General features: G+C 38.6%; 1 protein-coding gene across 1 annotated transcript in view; it reads right to left on the bottom strand.

Annotated features, from left to right (window-relative positions):
• THSD7A (thrombospondin type 1 domain containing 7A) overlaps nt 1-18380 on the bottom strand; it is a 466447-nt gene that overhangs the window by 58284 nt on the left and 389783 nt on the right. Inside the window, exons 12-13 of the mRNA XM_053609606.1 lie at nt 5625-5819; nt 3589-3852 (exon numbers count right to left, since the gene is read on the bottom strand). Of these exons, the coding sequence (XP_053465581.1) occupies nt 3589-3852; nt 5625-5819 (459 nt within the window). The remainder of the gene's footprint in view (nt 1-3588; nt 3853-5624; nt 5820-18380) is intronic.

Raw genomic sequence — 18380 nt, 5'->3', positions numbered from 1 at the left:
TGTAGGGCATAACGTTTATGAAAAAAATTTCTTGCTCCAGGTTTTCACTTATTCATTCATTCTACAAATTCTACCCAGCAACTACTGTTTTAGGTGCTTAGGATACATCAGTGCATAAAATAGTCTAATATATTCCCATCAATCTTTACTCTTGCACGGAGGTAAAACAAAAATAATAAACATTAATAATATAAGTAAAAATAAGTAAATTATGTGGCATCTTTCTCTAAAGTGAGACACACTTTAGAAATACAAGCAGTAGAGGACTATGGGGGATTCAGGAATGCTGGGTCAGGCTGGAAAGTGGCACAATGAAATTCCATCTCTATCTTTAAATGGAAATTTGGTATACATGTACCTTGCATAAACTAGCTTACTTCTAAGATTCTTTAAAAAATCAGGGTTAAATGATGTAATTTTAAAAGTTTCAGAAATCCTACCCCTCGTTTTGCAAAATTTTGAAGGTGGTTAAGTTGAGATGTACTTAGTACTATGTAGTTAGGCGCTCAATAAATTTCTAGTAAACCAATCAATGGAGATCTCAGAGGACTCCGTGGTGAATAGAAAACATAAGATTTGAATTTTGAATGACTTAAAATCTGTGGCTATTGCGACACCATCCAAGAGTTTATACCAAAAGTAAATCTATATAATTTTTACTAGTTTTTAGGACACATAAATGCCCAAAATATGTTTATATATTAACATTCATGTGGTCAATATTTAGTACCATGTAATGTGAACACTTATATGACTCCCAAGGTATACTTTAAGATATGATTTTAGGGGTAGTTATTTCACTTTTCAGCACAGAGTCTATTATTGTGAGGAAGTTCAAACAAGTTTAAGACCCTAAAAAACAGTGACCACATGAGAAATAATCTAAAATCATGTAAGTGGATGAAGGTCAAACTGATTTATCAGTGTAATAACTGATAACATTATTCACAGATGTACAGTAATGATTAAAGAGAAATGCCCTAAGGCCAATATTGAATAGGAGATTAGAGTCATTGCACTGCATACACAGGGAGATCAATTTTATGTCTGCATTGAAAGCAGGAAGAGACTTTCTCCTAAGCCACTTAAAACTCATTCATCTAGAAAGTTGATTTGGCTGAGAGAAAGCAGTTGTGATAATGATTGCAATTTAGGGCAGGCCTCTGATAGAGCAGCGAAGTTATAATATGTGAGCCACGTGTTCCACAAACACCATCAGAATTTACAGAACATATTTAAGGAAAGTAGTAAATGTCAAAGAAATCAGGCACTACAGATTTAATTTCCCTAGACTTTACTTTGAGTAAATACTTTAGCAAACACCAAAATATCCCTTTGGACATCCCATCATAGATCAGCTTGAAGGAGACAGGAAGGATGCAGGAGATACTGAAGAACTAAGCTGGAAGAGCTCACTTAGTTAAGGATCTTTTTTTTTGCAGTTTTTTTTTTGCCGGAGCTGGGTTTGAACCTGCCACCTCCAGCATATGGGGCCCGTGCCCTACCCCTTTGAGCCACAGGCACTGCCCAGTTAAGAATCTTTTTTAGATTCCGTGTCCTATGTACTTATCTTTTTTTCTGTATGTGTCTTTCTCTAGAATTCAATACTGCATTTTTCATGCTTTGCGTCAACAACGGTAAGATAAGAAGTACACTGTTTTTGGTTGATTTCAACTATTTTTGTTCTTCTACTTTTTTTAAGTAACTCACATTTTTGTGAAAGTCACAGAATATTTTAAAAGTTCTTTCTAAAAGTAAGATTGGCTGTTCAGTGGCCTCTTATGCATCCAATTAACAGACCAGGGTGAAAGTGAGAATATATGAAAGTTATTCTGGAAGCTCAAAGGTAATGTTAAAAACAAATGATTATCTTAGTGATTCACTATGCATAATAAGCTGAAATGTGAGCAGACACTTATATGCTTAATTTCAAGATACACATATTTTTAAAGTGATCTCTAATTTTATATCTTAAGAACTAACTATGATTTTCTACACTGTCACAAAATAGAAATGATATGTATGTTTTTCTTAGTATCTAATTTATAAGATCTATGCTATTTGATGTAGGGAATAAAATAATTCAGTTACTTTTAGAGATGTTTCTCAAAGTACAGCTATTAAAAATGGTAAACCCTTTTTTCTTTTATAGTTATTATTATATGTGAATGGGATAATCATCAATTTAGCAACGCTCATGTATTAACATGAGAAATACATCTAAAGCTTAAATATTATAAATAATTTGGGGTTCGTATCACTAGCCATTTTTTAAACTGAAATATTTAAACATTAAATATACACAATAAAATTTGTTAAAAAGTGGATCTGGAGGTCGACTGCATAACAATGGAAATGTATTTAACACTACTGAACAAGTATTCTTAATGATGATTAAGATGGCATTTTTTAATATTTATGGGGTACATGTGATAGATATTTTGATACAAGCATACAATATGTAATAAGTCAGGGTCATTGGAATATCCATCACCTCAAACATTTATCCTTTCTTTGCATATCTCTAACTGTGAGATGAGGGGAAAAAAACATAAGGATTTTAGAAACTTCTTTGCAGGGAATATTTAAGAGAATTCAATAAATGTGTCATCACTTGATGGTTTTAAATGTAAGATGGCTTTATTAATTTGTGCTGTTTTCTGAACCATGTAATAAAACTGGAGTAGCCCAGCTACAGGAAAAGAAGTCTTTTCAGCAGGGTTGAAGGGTAGCTGCATGTTCCTTGATTCTAACAACTTAAGTCATCCTTCCTTGGTCACTTCTATCAAGAGTCTGGGAGATCTTCATCCAGTGTTTGCAAATGTGTTTTGTGACTTCTATGATTCAGGCTGACCCACTGTAAACTGATCCCATTCCATTATAAAAAGACAGATGCATTAAGATAAAAGATTAATTGAGAAATATTGCTTAACGAGAGCTATATTCAGATTAAGAACTAAAGAGTTCAGTATATACTCTGGTCAGAGTTGGCCACTGTTCACGATTTTGGGCAGCTCAATTATTATCAATGCACTGTGAATTTCTTTTTTGATTTAGAAATGAATGGGTACAGTTTCCTAGGAGTATGTAGTTTTTTGAGTTTTTTTTTGCCTATCTCAACTCTACTTTCCACATTTTTTCCTGCCACTTAATGACATTTTGAGCAACTTACAAAGCTCAACAGTTCAGTTGTCAAAAGTCTAATTTAAAACTTTAATCTCAAACTGCATTGAGATCTTATCTCCTCCTTACTCCCTTTCTGTACACAGACTTGTTAGGGGATTGTTGGATTTATTGAATGAACAGGATCTTGGTAAGTCCCAGGAGAGGTTTCTGGCATCATTTTTGCTGCTCCATAAGGATTCCTGTCACTATTTTGAAACTTAATTGGCCACTTCTGGAAGATGAGACAATGCCATGGAACGTCCTGTTCCATATAAATGATATATGCATAGCATGGCGCTCCACAGTGTTTAATTTAGAACACACTTCTGTAAGCCTATACGTTTCCTCCACTACAATACATGTGCGTTTCACCTCCTCTCCCAAAGACAGCAAATATATAATAACGAAGAAAAATTGGATTACCATGGCTGTTACATCTGGATGTTTCCACAAGCCTGCCGTTTTGGTCGTAGCATGCCATTGCTTGGTAACGGTATCCTTGGCCACATTCTTTGATGTCTCCTTGTACTTTCATTCCTAGTAACACTTCCACTTTCCCCTCTGGTAAAATACAGTCTGACCAGTTCCCTACAGGCTGTGCACTGTATTTGTCACAAGGACAATACTGCGTCTCAATCAGGGGGTACAAATGGGAATTTTTACATTTTTCCTTCTTTTTACTTTTTCCTGTGGAAGACAAATAACCAGACAATTTAAATTGGAAAATACTATTATTAATTTCAAACTTCCCCAAATTTTCTACTTTTCTAAGTTTCTCCATTTTAAATGATATTTCACAGTAGCCCATCAATAAATGCTATTTTCTCACTCTAAGGTGTTTTCTATGTAGGCTTTTGTTAGTATTGGGTACGTTGCATAATAAAATTTGTCTTATTTTTTCATTAAAAATTGTCCATTTTATTGCTTGAGCTCAGGAATTGGAGACCAGCCCAAGCAAGAGTGAGACCCTGTTGGTACTAAAAACAGAAAAGTTAGCCAGGCATTTTGGCAGGGTGCCTGTAGTCCCAGCTACTGGAAAGGTGAGGCATGAGGGTAGTTTGAGCCCAGGAGCTTGAGGTTGCTGTGAGCTATGGCACTAAGCCACTCCATGCAGGGCAACAGAGTGAAACTCAGTCTCAAAAAAGTAAAAAATAAATAAATAAACAAAAATAGTCCATTTTGTATAAAGCACTAACTTTTGTGTTAAATTTTATACTCTCCAAAATGATCACAATCCTCTAAAATGATCATGTGTTTTCACTGACTAGGGAATTTGAGGCAACTGCACAAACCACACTTTCATAATAACATGAACAAAAATATGAGATGCAGTATCACTGCATTTGACTGCGTATCTCTTTTGCTAATTCTAAAGACTATTTTTGAATACTTTGATTATTTTTGGAATATAAATATAAATAAATTCCCTTTAAACATCTTCTGGGAGGGGGAGAAAGAAGGGGAAATTTGGGATGCTCCCACTGAATGGGCACAATGGGGGAGTACACGGCACACCTTTTGGGTGCAGACACAAGTACAAGAGAGATTCTATCTAACAAATTCAAATATTGTGACTTGGTTGGTTGTAACCTCACATTAACCTCAAGTTAAAAAAAATTATAAAATAACCGTCTTTTATATAACAGTTATAAATGTGCTTGAAAAATATACATTTAATTATTTTAATTATATTACATATTTGTATTATATTTATTATACATAGTATTATGTGCCATATATAATATTACATGTCATACACTCTTTAATACTACATATAATTGATTGTACATTTTTAATTCTCATAAGCCGCATTACCAGGTTTCCAATGGCCTTTATTATAAAAGTGGTTCATTTTATAACTAAGTTCTGAATAGTCTACTAGCACCAACGTTTTTAGGTTTCTTTTTCATTGAAAGTATTTTCAGATGCACCAGGCTCTCCCTCAGAATGATGGCTCCTGCTCTTGCTCATATCCCTGCTCTTTGTTGTTGACTGCTTTTAAAACCCAGTTTCCAGACACAGAATTCATGTTGTATTCCTCCTTCTAGGAGATGAAGCATAATAGAAGGCTCTGAGAGTGCAATGGCTTAAGTAAATGAAGTGGCGACTTTTTCTTTTGTCCCCCCAAATCTTTGCTCCAAGAACTTTACAGACTGTAGGCAGTCCACTAAAAGAACATGTTTAAGCCAAAAAATAATCTACCATGAATTGTATAAGTCAGCAGAGTTCAATCCTCAAGCCTGCTTTTTCTTTCTACAGAAAGTGCACAATGCTTGTTATCACTGCCAACTGATGTTAAAATACACATCCAAATCCACTGACATATCAGTATAAAGTACAGCAACAATAAGGCATATCCCTGCATTTTTCAAATACGTTGTCAGAACTCTCTTGGTCTGACGTGTATTTTGTTTTTCTACCTTGATAAGCATTGGCTTTGGCATTCCAATCATTCTTACCAACAATAGTACGCTTTCTGGTCCTAACTGCTCCACAGTCTCCATTGCATGAAGAAAACTTGGACCAGCTGGTCAATTGACAGTCATCCTGGCAGGGGATCTGGCAGGCTTGGGTGAGGGCTGGCACGGGGCCTGCATACTGGAGGCACTCGTGGATGCCCACCTGTCCTCCATCTTGCTTGCGACAAGTAATGGCTAAAAGAGAAGCAGAAAGCTGTTCGTGACAAATTCAAAGGTCTAAATACTCCACAGTTTAGAAGTTTACCTAACATTTGCTCAGGCAGTCAGAGAAATCCTCTTCTAATTCCTTATTTACAGTAGAAATCTGTAGGGATGTTTCTAATAATCACAGTAGATATTAAATTGGTCCTTTAAATAACATAAACTTCAATGGTTTTGTGGCAAAGAAAAATGCACACTTAGAAATTAGTAGGGTTTTTTTTTTTACATGTAGTAAGGATTTTAGTTCATGTCACATGTTGGGTATATTGAGAAATGAAATTTTAAGGAAAAAAACCTTACATAGGTTCTGAAAACAGTTTATATTAAACACAGGATATTCATAGAGGGCACTGGGAGACATCAGGTACCTCTAATATTGTTTTATATCATTGTAAATCTAGAATTTCTATATTGAAGGGTCTTAGTGGTAGTAAATTGGTTAAGTTGGTTTAAGGAGGGGGTGCTTATCACATTGTCTTGAAACTAGTAAATTATTATTATTGCATTGTAAGTTTATGGGGATGGCTTGCAATGGTTAATGCAGGGGGCAGTGTCTAAGGCCTTTACCCTCTCTGTCTACAAGTTCTTCATGTGCATAAACAAGAATGAATTTAAAAATGAAAATAGAAAATTTAATAACCTTAATGTATCATATTATAATTAGCATTTCCTTAATTACACATAGGTTCTAAAAATATAATCAAATAATTTTAATTCAGATATGTTATTTCCTTCAAGATATTGTTCTATCAAATTATTTAAAACAAGAAATAATCTTATTATTTATTGAACATATTAAAAAATTGCTTAAGGTAATTGTTTTACAGTAACAGATCTGAATAAAAAAAGAGCAAGTATGTTTAAAGCTTTACTCATTCTGCCATTTTCCCCCATTGGTTTAAAAAATAATTTATTTATTATTTGAAGAAGCAGATGAAACATTTAAATGTGGTCCTAAAGTTAAGTCTTCATTGAATTACCTTAAGTGGCTTCACTCAGATTGACTTACATGGCTTTTTCAGGTGCAAGGTCTGGGCTGAAACATCTGCTAATCTCTGCCCTGCTCAGGATTCCATCATCATAAAATTAAGCTGGAGGAGTCTGACAATTTTTACCTTAGATTGCTGTCAGCCATAGAGAGCCCCAGATTATACAACAATCTCTGCATCTCTGTACTAAAACCTAACACACAGGGCAGTGTAAATGGGGTGTGTAAAAGACGCAACTATTTCAGAAAGAGAAGACTTTCTCCGTGTGGTTTAATACAACTTGACATGCTGCTTCAAGAAGAGTTAGATAAATGGTTTATCTTAATTGTCCAAAAATGTAAAGTATTACCCCTATTTCTTAGCTATAGATGTTTTTCATTTAGTATATGCAACTTTGTTGTTTTTTTCCTTTGTTTTATTTTTATTAAATCATAGCTGTGTACATTAATATGATCATGGGGCCATTTTGTATGCAAAAAGCAGAGGCACCTGAATTTTAAAAATATGAAAATCTGGTAGGGTGGACAGTGGTGGCTTCAATGAGAATTAAAAGACAGGGAAAAAACAATATCAAAAAACAACAAAACAATACATAAGTGCCCCAAAGATAACTTTACCACTTGGAAGAGTTGTCTGGAGTTCTGCGTTTATCTTAGCAGTGGAGGGTAGAGGTTCTCATGTCTGGCTGCAGATCGCAGTCATCTGGAGAGCTTTTGGAACATACCTATTACCTTGCTAAACCCAAATGGTCTTATTTCCTTGGTGGAGATTAGGGTCCTAGGCACTAGAATCCTTTTAACACTCTCTGATGACTCAAATATGCAGGTGGTACGAGAACTACTGCTCTCATAGGTAATGTATTTTCACTAGGACCAGAATCACCTGGACTGCTATTGAACTTGAAGATTACTAGACCCATCCAGAGTTCTAGAATGAGATCTCTGTTATGCAAGGAATATCCATTTTTCCAAGCTACACAGGTGATCCTCATGCACATTCATTGTTTGAGACACACAAGCTTGAACACTCAAAGCACAACATAAGTTATGGCAGACACTGTGGCTAAGACAGAAAATTTTTTGGTATTCAGGCACCCTGGCATCATTATAAACTCTGGAAACAATGACTGAGCATAGAATTAAAAGAGCTCTAAATGTGGGAAGGAAGAGGGCTTCACAGGGGCTTGTATAGGGAAGAGACTTAAAAAAGCATCCATATAGTTTGGAAAAACATCATTTGTAGGAATATCAAGGAATCTCCAAGATACAGAACACCAATGAGCTGATGTTACATTACAGTTCTTTTTACACCTGGCATTTGGAAGTAGGATGGACCCCTTAAACACTTTAAACTTAGTAAGTGCTGACAGTTTGGGGGCAAAGTTGCCTCAAGATGCTCATAAGGAAGGATTGAAAGAGGAAGATACTAGACTTTTTACCAATCAGGAGAACAGGAGCCACAGTATAATTAATTTGGAAAATAAGAGATTTGAACATATTAGAATCTTAAGCTGTGAAGAGGGTTACACTGTTTATAACTAAAAGGAAATTAAAATTGTAAAACTAAATATGGATTCTTTGAAATAAGACTACTTTTATATACTCACCCAATTTAGCTCTCTGACAGAGACCTGAATATAAATTTTTTTTTGAAATTAAGTGAAAATTACCTTAGGTTCTCCATTAAGGGTCTTTCTTTCCAATTTTATTTCATAATTGTTCTATCATCCCGTTAAGTGACACCAAAACAAATAAATAACATTATACTAATGTAATTCCAGAAACAAACTAATTTATTCTGTGCAGATCTATACCACTCACATTAAACCAGAAGTACCTTTCCCCATATGCACTACATAAAATCTTAAGTACTCCAGCTAGTTGCAAAGAAAACAAAGGTGCAAAATCCCCGTAACTATTCTCAGAACCCCATTCAGCACTCCACTCCCCTTATCTGAGATTCGAGACAGTGTACTCTTGGAATGAATTACTCACACAATATTATTCAAACAAGTAGCCACAGCACCATTTGTACAATAAATTGGAAATTTATCATACATCTCAACTTGTTTGCATTCTGACTTGGAGGAAATACAACAATTCAGACACAGAAATGCAATCTTGAAATGAACTTCCTGCTATTAGGGTGAGGAAAATATAAATGTTTGGAAAGAAAACCATCTGGTCTTAACTTCATAAAATCTTAAAAATCATTTCTAAGGCACTGAAAACAGTGTAGTTTTATGTAGAGAAGATGGATTATACTAAGCCTAGTTTCGTAGCACACCAGAAAGCTATATGTGTATCCCCAGACAAGTGTATCTGTATGAACCAGGGAAGGGTGTTCTTTGAACTGAGGCCTTTCTTAGAAAGAAGGGCCAAAAATCATGTTGCTCTATGGATGATTCACCATGAAAGCGTCTTAGTGAAAGCAGCGAATCTCAAAATAATTATTTTAAAGTAAAATTTCATATTTAACTCTGTTGGTTACATGGATTTATTTCATTTATAATTTTATTATGTGTAGAGAAGAGATAACAGTTTTTATTTAAGTAACACAGGGCAGGCTAGTCATGGCAGGAAGCCAGCCAGGGAGAAGTCAATGTCACTAACTTGTGGGTTACATATGAATTAAGCAAGTGTAACCTGTCAATATTGAAGAAATACTGTAAAGATAAATAAGAAACAATGTATGTTATAAAAAGGGAGCTAGAACTGTTGTTAGATGAAAAGTGACTTAAGAAATACAGTAGCCAGATGTTAACAAATGGAAAAACATACCATGCTCATGGCTGGGAAGAATCAACATTGTTAAAATGTCCACACTACCCAAAGCAATATACAATTTTAATGCAATCTCCATTAAAACTCTGCTTTCATACTTTAAAGCTCTCAAAAAAATAATACTTCACTTTATATGGAATCAGAAAAAAACTCGAACAGCCAAGACATTACTCAGAAATAAAAACAAAATAGGAGGAATCACACTACCAGACCTCAGACTATATTATAAATCGATAGTCATCAGAACAGCATGGAGGGGAGACAAGATGGCGGACTGAAGCCAGCTTTCAACAAAGGCTCCCGTCCAGAAGGAGAGTTAAGGGACAGGAATTTAGTAAGTATCCTGGTGGACTTGAGCCTCACCAAGAGAGAAGGCTGAAGAACGCACATCAACACCGCTGAGGCAAGTTGTGATCACAAGGACGCAAACAAAAGGTACAAAATCCACCACCAAGCGGACGGGAGTCCCCCTCCCCCATGAGACCGGCTCAAGAGCCCCACAATTGAACAAGCAGGCAGAAATTAAAGGCCCTCCCACTACACTCCATGGGAGAGACCTTCTAAAAACTGGACCTACCTCCCCTACTGGGGTGCCGTGGTGTTCTCCTGCCGGACATAGGGCTGAATAAAACTTTGGGAATCCTTTGCCGGCAACCCTGAATCCCCGGCGCTCCCCTCCCGCCCACTGAGGTCTGGAGGCCTGTCCCCCAGGACTTCGGATCCTTGGGTGATTTCTCAAGGGGAGTGGACAGTCCCCGAGTTGCGACTGGTCAGCATTGACTCTGAGGCGCGCAAGTGAGGAGAGGGCACCTGGCTGAGGGGGAGTCACGCCTCGCGGCACTTCCCTGCGGTGCAGTGCAGCAACCCTCCCCGGGCATACGGGGCCCAAGACTGAATCAGACTCTGGCCTCCCCGCTGAGAGCTGAGAACCCCTACTCTCACTCGGGGTCTGAGGGCCTATCCCCCAGGAGTTGGGCTCCTTGGGTGATTTCTCGAGGGGAGTGCACAGTGCCTGAGCTGCGTCAGGTCAGCGCTGACTCTGGGACACGTGAGCGAGGAGAGGGCACTCTGCTGAGGGGAAATCAAGCCTTGGCGGCACTTCCCTGCGGTGCAGTGCAGGAGCACTCCCCGGACCATAGTATTGCGTAAAACTGAATGAAACTCTAGCTTTCCCCCCCCACTCCCAATCGGGGTCTGGGGGCCCATCCCCCAAGAGTTCTGATTCTTGGGGGATCTCTTAAGGGGTGTGGACCCAGCACAAACTGTGGCCGCTCAGTGCTGACTCTGGGGCGTGGGACAGAGGAGAAAAGGGTCGCCTGAGTGCCCACACCAGAGCAGCAGTTCCCTGGAGGTAGATCAACAGCCGTTTTTTCTTTAACGGCAGAACGCTCACTTCTGGATATTCTGAGGCCACACCCCCTGTCTCCCTGGGCAACCAGAGGAGGCCACCAGTGACACGGCTCACAAACCGGGGAAGCTTCCAGGGCGGGGCCAACCCAGAGAGGTGTTCAGACGCAATTCTCCAGCAGCAAAGACGTTTGAACTCAAAACAGCCCGTCTTCTGTAGGCGACGACAGGAACAGAGACAAAACCTCACAAAGTTGTCTGTTCTGTTCTGTTCTGTTAGCAGCATCCATCAGGGATGGGGCTAAGCCTGAGTGAACACCTCCTTCCCATCACCTGCATCAAACACTCAAAGAAGTGAGGCCCCATCTCCTGCTGCTAGATAGCGGCAGTCTGCGGGGGCCTGGCAGACTTCCTTGCGATTCAGGCAGGTGCAAACCCCTGGAGTGTCTGTTCACTGCAGGCAACTAGGTTAGCCATCTGCAGAGATACCAGTGACTGGGTCCGACGGAGGGGCAAAGTGGGGAAGGAGACGTCAACCTTCCCAGACTGCTCTGTTTGCTGGGTGGCTCCTCCTGACTCCACGCTGCACTGGGGTGAGCTGTGTCAGAGGAGTCACCAGGCCCCTGTGATCCAGTTCCCAGAGACCTCTTGAACCCTTCCACCTGAGACAAGTGCCGATTGAGACAGTTGATTCGGACCTTTTGAACTGGGCTAATAGACTGAGGACTTTTCAGGCGGTGCCCTGGGTGTGCGATTGTAGGAAGGTTTGATTCTCCTTTTCCAACTGGGGCCAGAGGTGGGCAGGCGGGGTGACTTAACTGCTGATTTTTCCACACAGCTGAGACTTCAAGCCAGAGTAGAAGTTGCAATAGGATCGAACAGAAACCAGCTGAAAACAAGACAGAACCACTTTGCTCCACCACACCAGACAGGGCCCCAGTTTCTCAGGCCACAACACTGTACGGGCCTTCGATAAAACCCCAGGGGAAAAACCAAAGGGAGTAAACCATGGGGTGGAATCAGCGGAAAAACTCTGGTAACATGAATAACCAGAATAGATCAACCCCCCCAAGAAAAGATATGGCAGATGTGATTGAAGATCCCATTCATAAACAACTGGCTGAGATGTCAGAAGTCGAATTCAGAATTTGGTTTGCAGACAAGATTAATAAAATGGAATTAGGAATTCGAGGAGAAATTCAAAAATTGTCTCAAGAATTTAACGAATTTAAAGACAAAACCACCAAAGACTTAGACACACTGAAACAAGAACTTACAGCCCTCAAAGATATGAAAAATACAGTAGAATCCCTCAGTAACAGAATGGAGCAAGCAGAAGAAAGGATTTCTGACATTGAAGATAAAGTCTTCGAACGCTCCCAATCTCTCAAAGAGGAAGAGAAATGGAGAGCAAAAACGGATCACTCACTCAGAGAACTCTCAGATAATTCGAAAAAAAACAACATAAGGGTTATAGGAATTTCGGAGAACGATGAAGTGGCTGCCAAGGGCACAGAGGCCCTTCTACATGAAATTATGAAAGAAAATTTTCCAGACATGCCTAGAGAATCTGAAATTCAGATAGCAGACAGCTTCAGAACCCCAGCACGATTCAACCCCAATAAGCCATCTCCCAGACATATCATAATTAGCTTCACTTAAGTTAACATGAAAGAGAAGATTCTCAAAGCAGCCCGGCGAAAGAAAACTATAACGTACAAAGGTAAGAATATTAGAATAACTGCAGATCTCTCTGCTGAAACTTTTCAAGCAAGAAGAGGCTGGTCATCAACTTTTAATCTCCTAAAGCAAAAAAACTTTCAACCCAGGATCTTGTATCCAGCTAAACTGAGTTTCATCTATGATGGAGAAATTAAATACTTCAATGACATTCATATGTTGAAAAAATTTGCCATAAGTAAACCAGCTCTTCAGGATGTTCTCAGACCTATCCTCCACAATGACCAACCCAATCCTATACCACAAAAGTAAACTCACTCAGAAACTTCGGATCAAACTCCAACTTCCACACTGGCGAAAGGATTAAAAATGTCCACTGGGGGGGGTGCGGCGCCTGTGGCTCAGTGAGTAGGGCGCTGGCCCCATATGCCGAGGGTGGTGGGTTCAGACCCAGCTCCGGCCAAACTGCAACAAAAAAATAGCCGGGCGTTGTGGCGGGCGCCTGTAGTCCCAGCTGCTCGGGAGGCTGAGGCAAGAGAATCGCGTAAGCCCCCAAAAAAAAGTTAGAGGTTGCTGTGAGCTGTGTGACGCCACGGCACTCTACCCGAGGGCGGTACAGTGAGACTCTGTCTCTACAAAAAAAAAAAAAAAAAATGTCCACTGGACCTTTGAAAAACTCGATACCCAAAATTCCACCAGACTTATCAATAATCTCCATCAATGTGAATGGCTTAAACTGTCCTCTAAAGAGGCATAGGTTAGCTGACTGGATACAAAAACTCAAGCCAGATATTTGTTGCATACAAGAGTCACATCTCAACTTAAAAGACAAATACAGACTCAGGGTGAAAGGATGGTCATCCATATTTCAGGCAAATGGTAATCAGAAAAAAGCAGGTGTTGCAATTTTATTTGCAGATACAGTAGGCTTTAAACCATCAAAAGTAAGGAAGGACAAGAATGGTCACTTCATATTTGTTAAGGGTAATACTCAATATGACGAGATCTCAATTATTAATATCTATGCACCCAACCAGAATGCACCTCAATTTATAAGAGAAACTCTAACAGACATGAGTAAATTGATTTCCTCCAGCTCCATAATCGTTGGAGATTTCAACACTCCCTTGGCAGTGTTGGATCGATCCTCCAGAAAGAAGCTGAGCAAAGAAATCTTAGATTTAAACCTAACCATCCAATATTTAGATTTAGCAGACATCTACAGAACATTTCATCCCAACAAAACTGAATACACATACTTCTCATCAGCCCACGGAACTTACTCCAAAATTGATCACATTTTAGGTCACAAGTCTAACCTCAGTAAATTTAAAGGAATAGAAATTATTCCATGCATCTTCTCGGACCATCATGGAATAAAACTTGAATTGAGTAACAACAGGAATCTGCATACCCATACAAAAACATGGAAGTTAAATAACCTTATGCTGAATGATAGCTGGGTCAGAGATGAGATTAAGAAAGAAATCACCAATTTTTTGGAACAAAACGACAATGAAGACACAAACTATCAGAACCTCTGGGACACCGCAAAGGCAGTTCTAAGAGGGAAATTTATAGCACTGCAAGCCTTCCTCAAGAGAACGGAAAGAGAGGAAGTTAACAACTTAATGGGACATCTCACGCAACTGGAAAAGGAAGAACAGTCCAACCACAAACCCAGTAGAAGAAAAGAAATAACCAAAATTAGAGCAGAATTAAATGAAATTGAAAACAAAAGAATAATACAACAGATCAATAAATCAAAAAGCTGGTTTTTGAAAAGGTCAATAAAATAGATAAACCTCTGGCCAACCTAATCAGGAAAAAAAGAGTAAAATCTCTAATATCATCAATCAGAAACAACAAAGACGAAATAACCACAGACTCATCAGAAATCCAAAAAATCCTTAATGAATATTACAAGAAACTTTATTCTCAGAAATATGAAAATCTGAAGGAAATAGACCGATACTTGGAAGCATGCCACCTTCCAAGACTTAACCAGAATCAAGTGGAAATGTTGAACAGACCCATATCAAGTTCAGAAATAGCATCAACTATACAAAACCTCCCTAAAAAGAAAAGCCCGGGACCAGATGGTTTCACGTCAGAATTCTACCAAACCTTGAAAGAGGAATTAGTACCTATATTACTCAACCTGTTCCAAAAGGTAGAAAAAGAAGGAAGACTACCCAACACATTCTATGAAGCAAACATCACCCTGATCCCCAAACCAGGAAAAGACCCAACAAGAAAAGAAAATTATAGACCAATATCACTAATGAATATAGATGCAAAAATATTCAACAAGATCCTAACAAACAGAATCCAGCAACACATCAAACAAATTATACATCATGACCAAGTTGGTTTTATCCCAGGGTCTCAAGGCTGGTTCAATATACGTAAATCTATAAATGTAATTCAGCACATAAACAAATTAAAAAACAAAGACCATATTATTCTCTCAATTGATGCAGAAAAAGCTTTTGATAATATCCAGCATCCCTTCATGATCAGAACACTCAAGAAAATTGGTCTAGAAGGACTTTTCTTAAACTGATAGAGGCTATCTACAGCAAACCCACAGCCAATATCATATTGAATGGAGTTAAATTGGAATCATTTCCACTCAGATCAGGAACCAGACAAGGCTGCCCATTGTCTCCATTGCTTTTCAACATTGTAATGGAAGTTTTAGCCACCGCAATTAGGGAAGAAAAGACGATCAAGGGTATCCATATAGGGTCAGAAGAGATCAAACTCTCGCTCTTCGCAGATGATATGATTGTGTATCTGGAAAACACTAGGGACTCTACTACAAAACTCCTAGAAGTGATCAAGGAATACAGCAGCGTCTCAGGTTACAAAATCAACATTCATAAATCGGTAGCCTTTATATACACCAACAACAGTCAAATTGAAAAAGCAGTTAAGGACTCTATCCCATTCACAGTAGTGCCAAAGAAGATGAAATATTTGGGAATTAACCTAACAAAAGACGTGAAAGATCTCTATAAAGAGAACTATGAAACTCTAAGAAAAGAAATAGCTGAAAATGTTAACAAATGGAAAAACATACCATGCTCATGGCTAGGAAGAATCAACATTATCAAAATGTCCATACTACCCAAAGCAATATATAATTTCAACGCACTCCCTATTAAAGCTCCACTGTCATATTTTAAAGATCTTGAAAAAACATTACTTCGTTTTATATGGAATCAGAAAAAACCTCGAATAGCCAAGACATTACTCAGAAATAAAAACAAAACAGGAGGAATGACACTACCAGACTTCAGACTTTACTACAAATCGATAGTGATCAAAACAGCATGGTATTGGCACAAAAACAGAGAAGTAGATATCTGGAACAGAATAGAGAACCAAGAGATGAATCCAGCTACTTACCGCTATTTGATTTTTGACAAGCCAATTAAAAACATTCAGTGGGGAAAAGATTCCCTATTTAACAAATGGTGCTGGGTGAACTGGCTGGCAACCTGCAGAAGACTGAAATTGGACCCACACCTTTCACCATTAACTAAGATAGACTCTCATTGGATTAAAGATTTAAACTTAAGACATGAAACTATAAAAATACTAGAGGAGAATGCAGGGAAAACCCTTGAAGAAATTGGTCTAGGTGAGTATTTCATGAGGAGAACCCCCCGGGCAATTGAAGCAGCTTCAAAAATACACTACTGGGACTTGATCAAACTAAAAAGCTTCTGCACAGCTAAGAACACAGTAAGCAGAGCAAGCAGACAGCCCTCAGAATGGGAGAAGATATTTGCAGGGTATATCTCTGACAAAGGTTTAATAACCAGAATCCACAGAGAACTCAAACGCATCAGCAAGAAAAAAACAAGGGATCCCATCGCAGGCTGGGCAAGGGATTTGAAGAGAAACTTCTCTGAAGAAGACAAGCGTACGGCCTTCAGACATATGAAAAAATGCTCATCATCTTTAATCATCAGAGAAATGCAAATCAAAACTACTTTGAGATATCATCTAACTCCAATGAGACTAGCCTATATCACAAAATCTCAAGACCAGAGATGTTGGCGTGGATGCGGAGAAAAGGGAACACTTCTGCACTGCTGGTGGGAATGCAAATTAATACATTCCTTTTGGAAAGATATATGGAGAACACTCAGAGATCTAAAAATAGATCTGCCATTCAATCCTGTAATCCCTCTGCTGGGCATATACCCAGAAGACCAAAAATCACAACATAACAAAGATATTTGTACCAGAATGTTTATTGCAGCCCAATTCATAATAGCTAAGTCATGGAAAAAGCCCAAGTGCCCATCGATCCACGAATGGATTAATAAATTGTGGTATATGTATACCATGGAATACTATGCAGCCTTAAAGAAAGATGGAGACTTTACCTCTTTCATGTTTACATGGATGGAGCTGGAACATATTCTTCTTAGTAAAGTATCCCAAGAATGGAAGAAAAAATACCCAATGTACACAGCCCTACTATGAAACTAATTTGGGACTCTCACATGAAAGCTATAACCCAGCTACAACTTAACAATAGGGGGAAGTGGGAAAGGGGGTGGGTGGGTAGAGGGAGGGGAATCGGTGGGATCACACCTGTGGTGCATATTACAGGGGTATTTGCGAAACTTGGTAAATGTAGAATGTAAATGTTTTGGCACAGTAACTGAGATAACGCCGGAAAGGCTATGTTAACCACTGTGATAAAAATGTGTCAAATGGTTTATGAAGTGAGTGTATGATGCCCCATAATCATATCATTGTATACAGTTATGATTTAATTAAAAAAAAAAAAAGAACAGCATGGTACTGTCACAAAAACAGAGGTAGATGTATGGAACAGAATAGAGAACCAAGAGATGAACCCAGCTACTTACCATTATTTGATCTTTGACAAGCCAATTAAAAACATTCAGTGGGGAAAAGATTCCCTATTTAACAAATGGTGCTGGGTGAACTGGCTGGCGACCTGTAGAAGAGTGAATCTGGACTCACACCTTTCACCATTAACTAAGATAGACTCTCACTGGATTAAAGATTTAAACTTAAGACATGAAACTATAAAAATACTAGAAGAGAGTGCATGGAAAACACTTGAAGAAATTGGTCTGGGTGAGTATTTTATGAGGAGGATCCCCTGGGCAATTGAAGCAGCTTCAAAAATACACTACTGGGACCTGATCAAACTAAAAAGCTTCTGCACAGCCAAGAACACAGTAAGTAAAGCACACAGAGAACCCTCAGAATGGAAGAAGATATTTGCAGGTTATGTCTCTGACAAAGGTTTAATAACCAGAATCCACAGAGAACTCAAACGTATCAGCATGAAAAGAACAAGTGATCCCATCTCAGGCTCGGCAAGGGACTTGAAGAGAAACTTCTCTGAAGACGACAGGCGCATGGCCTACAGACATATGAAAAAATGCTCATCATCCTTAATCATCAGAGGAATGCAAATCAAAACTATTTTGAGATATCATCTAACTGCAGTAAGATTAGTCCACATCACAAAATTCCAAAACCAGAGATGTTGGAGTGGATATGGAGAAAAGGGAACACTTCTACACTGCTGGTGGGAATGCAAACTAATATGTTCCTTTTGGAAAGACGTTTGGAGAACACTTAGGGATCTAAAAATAGACCTGCCATTTGATCCTACAATTCCTCTACTAGCTATATATCCAGAAGACCAAAAATCACATTATAACAAAGGTATT

The sequence above is a fragment of the Nycticebus coucang genome, chromosome 11, assembly GCF_027406575.1.
Source record: "Nycticebus coucang isolate mNycCou1 chromosome 11, mNycCou1.pri, whole genome shotgun sequence".
In the NCBI taxonomy this organism is placed as follows: domain Eukaryota; kingdom Metazoa; phylum Chordata; class Mammalia; order Primates; family Lorisidae; genus Nycticebus; species Nycticebus coucang.
The sequence above is the reverse complement of the archived record's forward strand: the minus strand, read 5'-3'. Positions and strand labels throughout refer to the sequence as shown.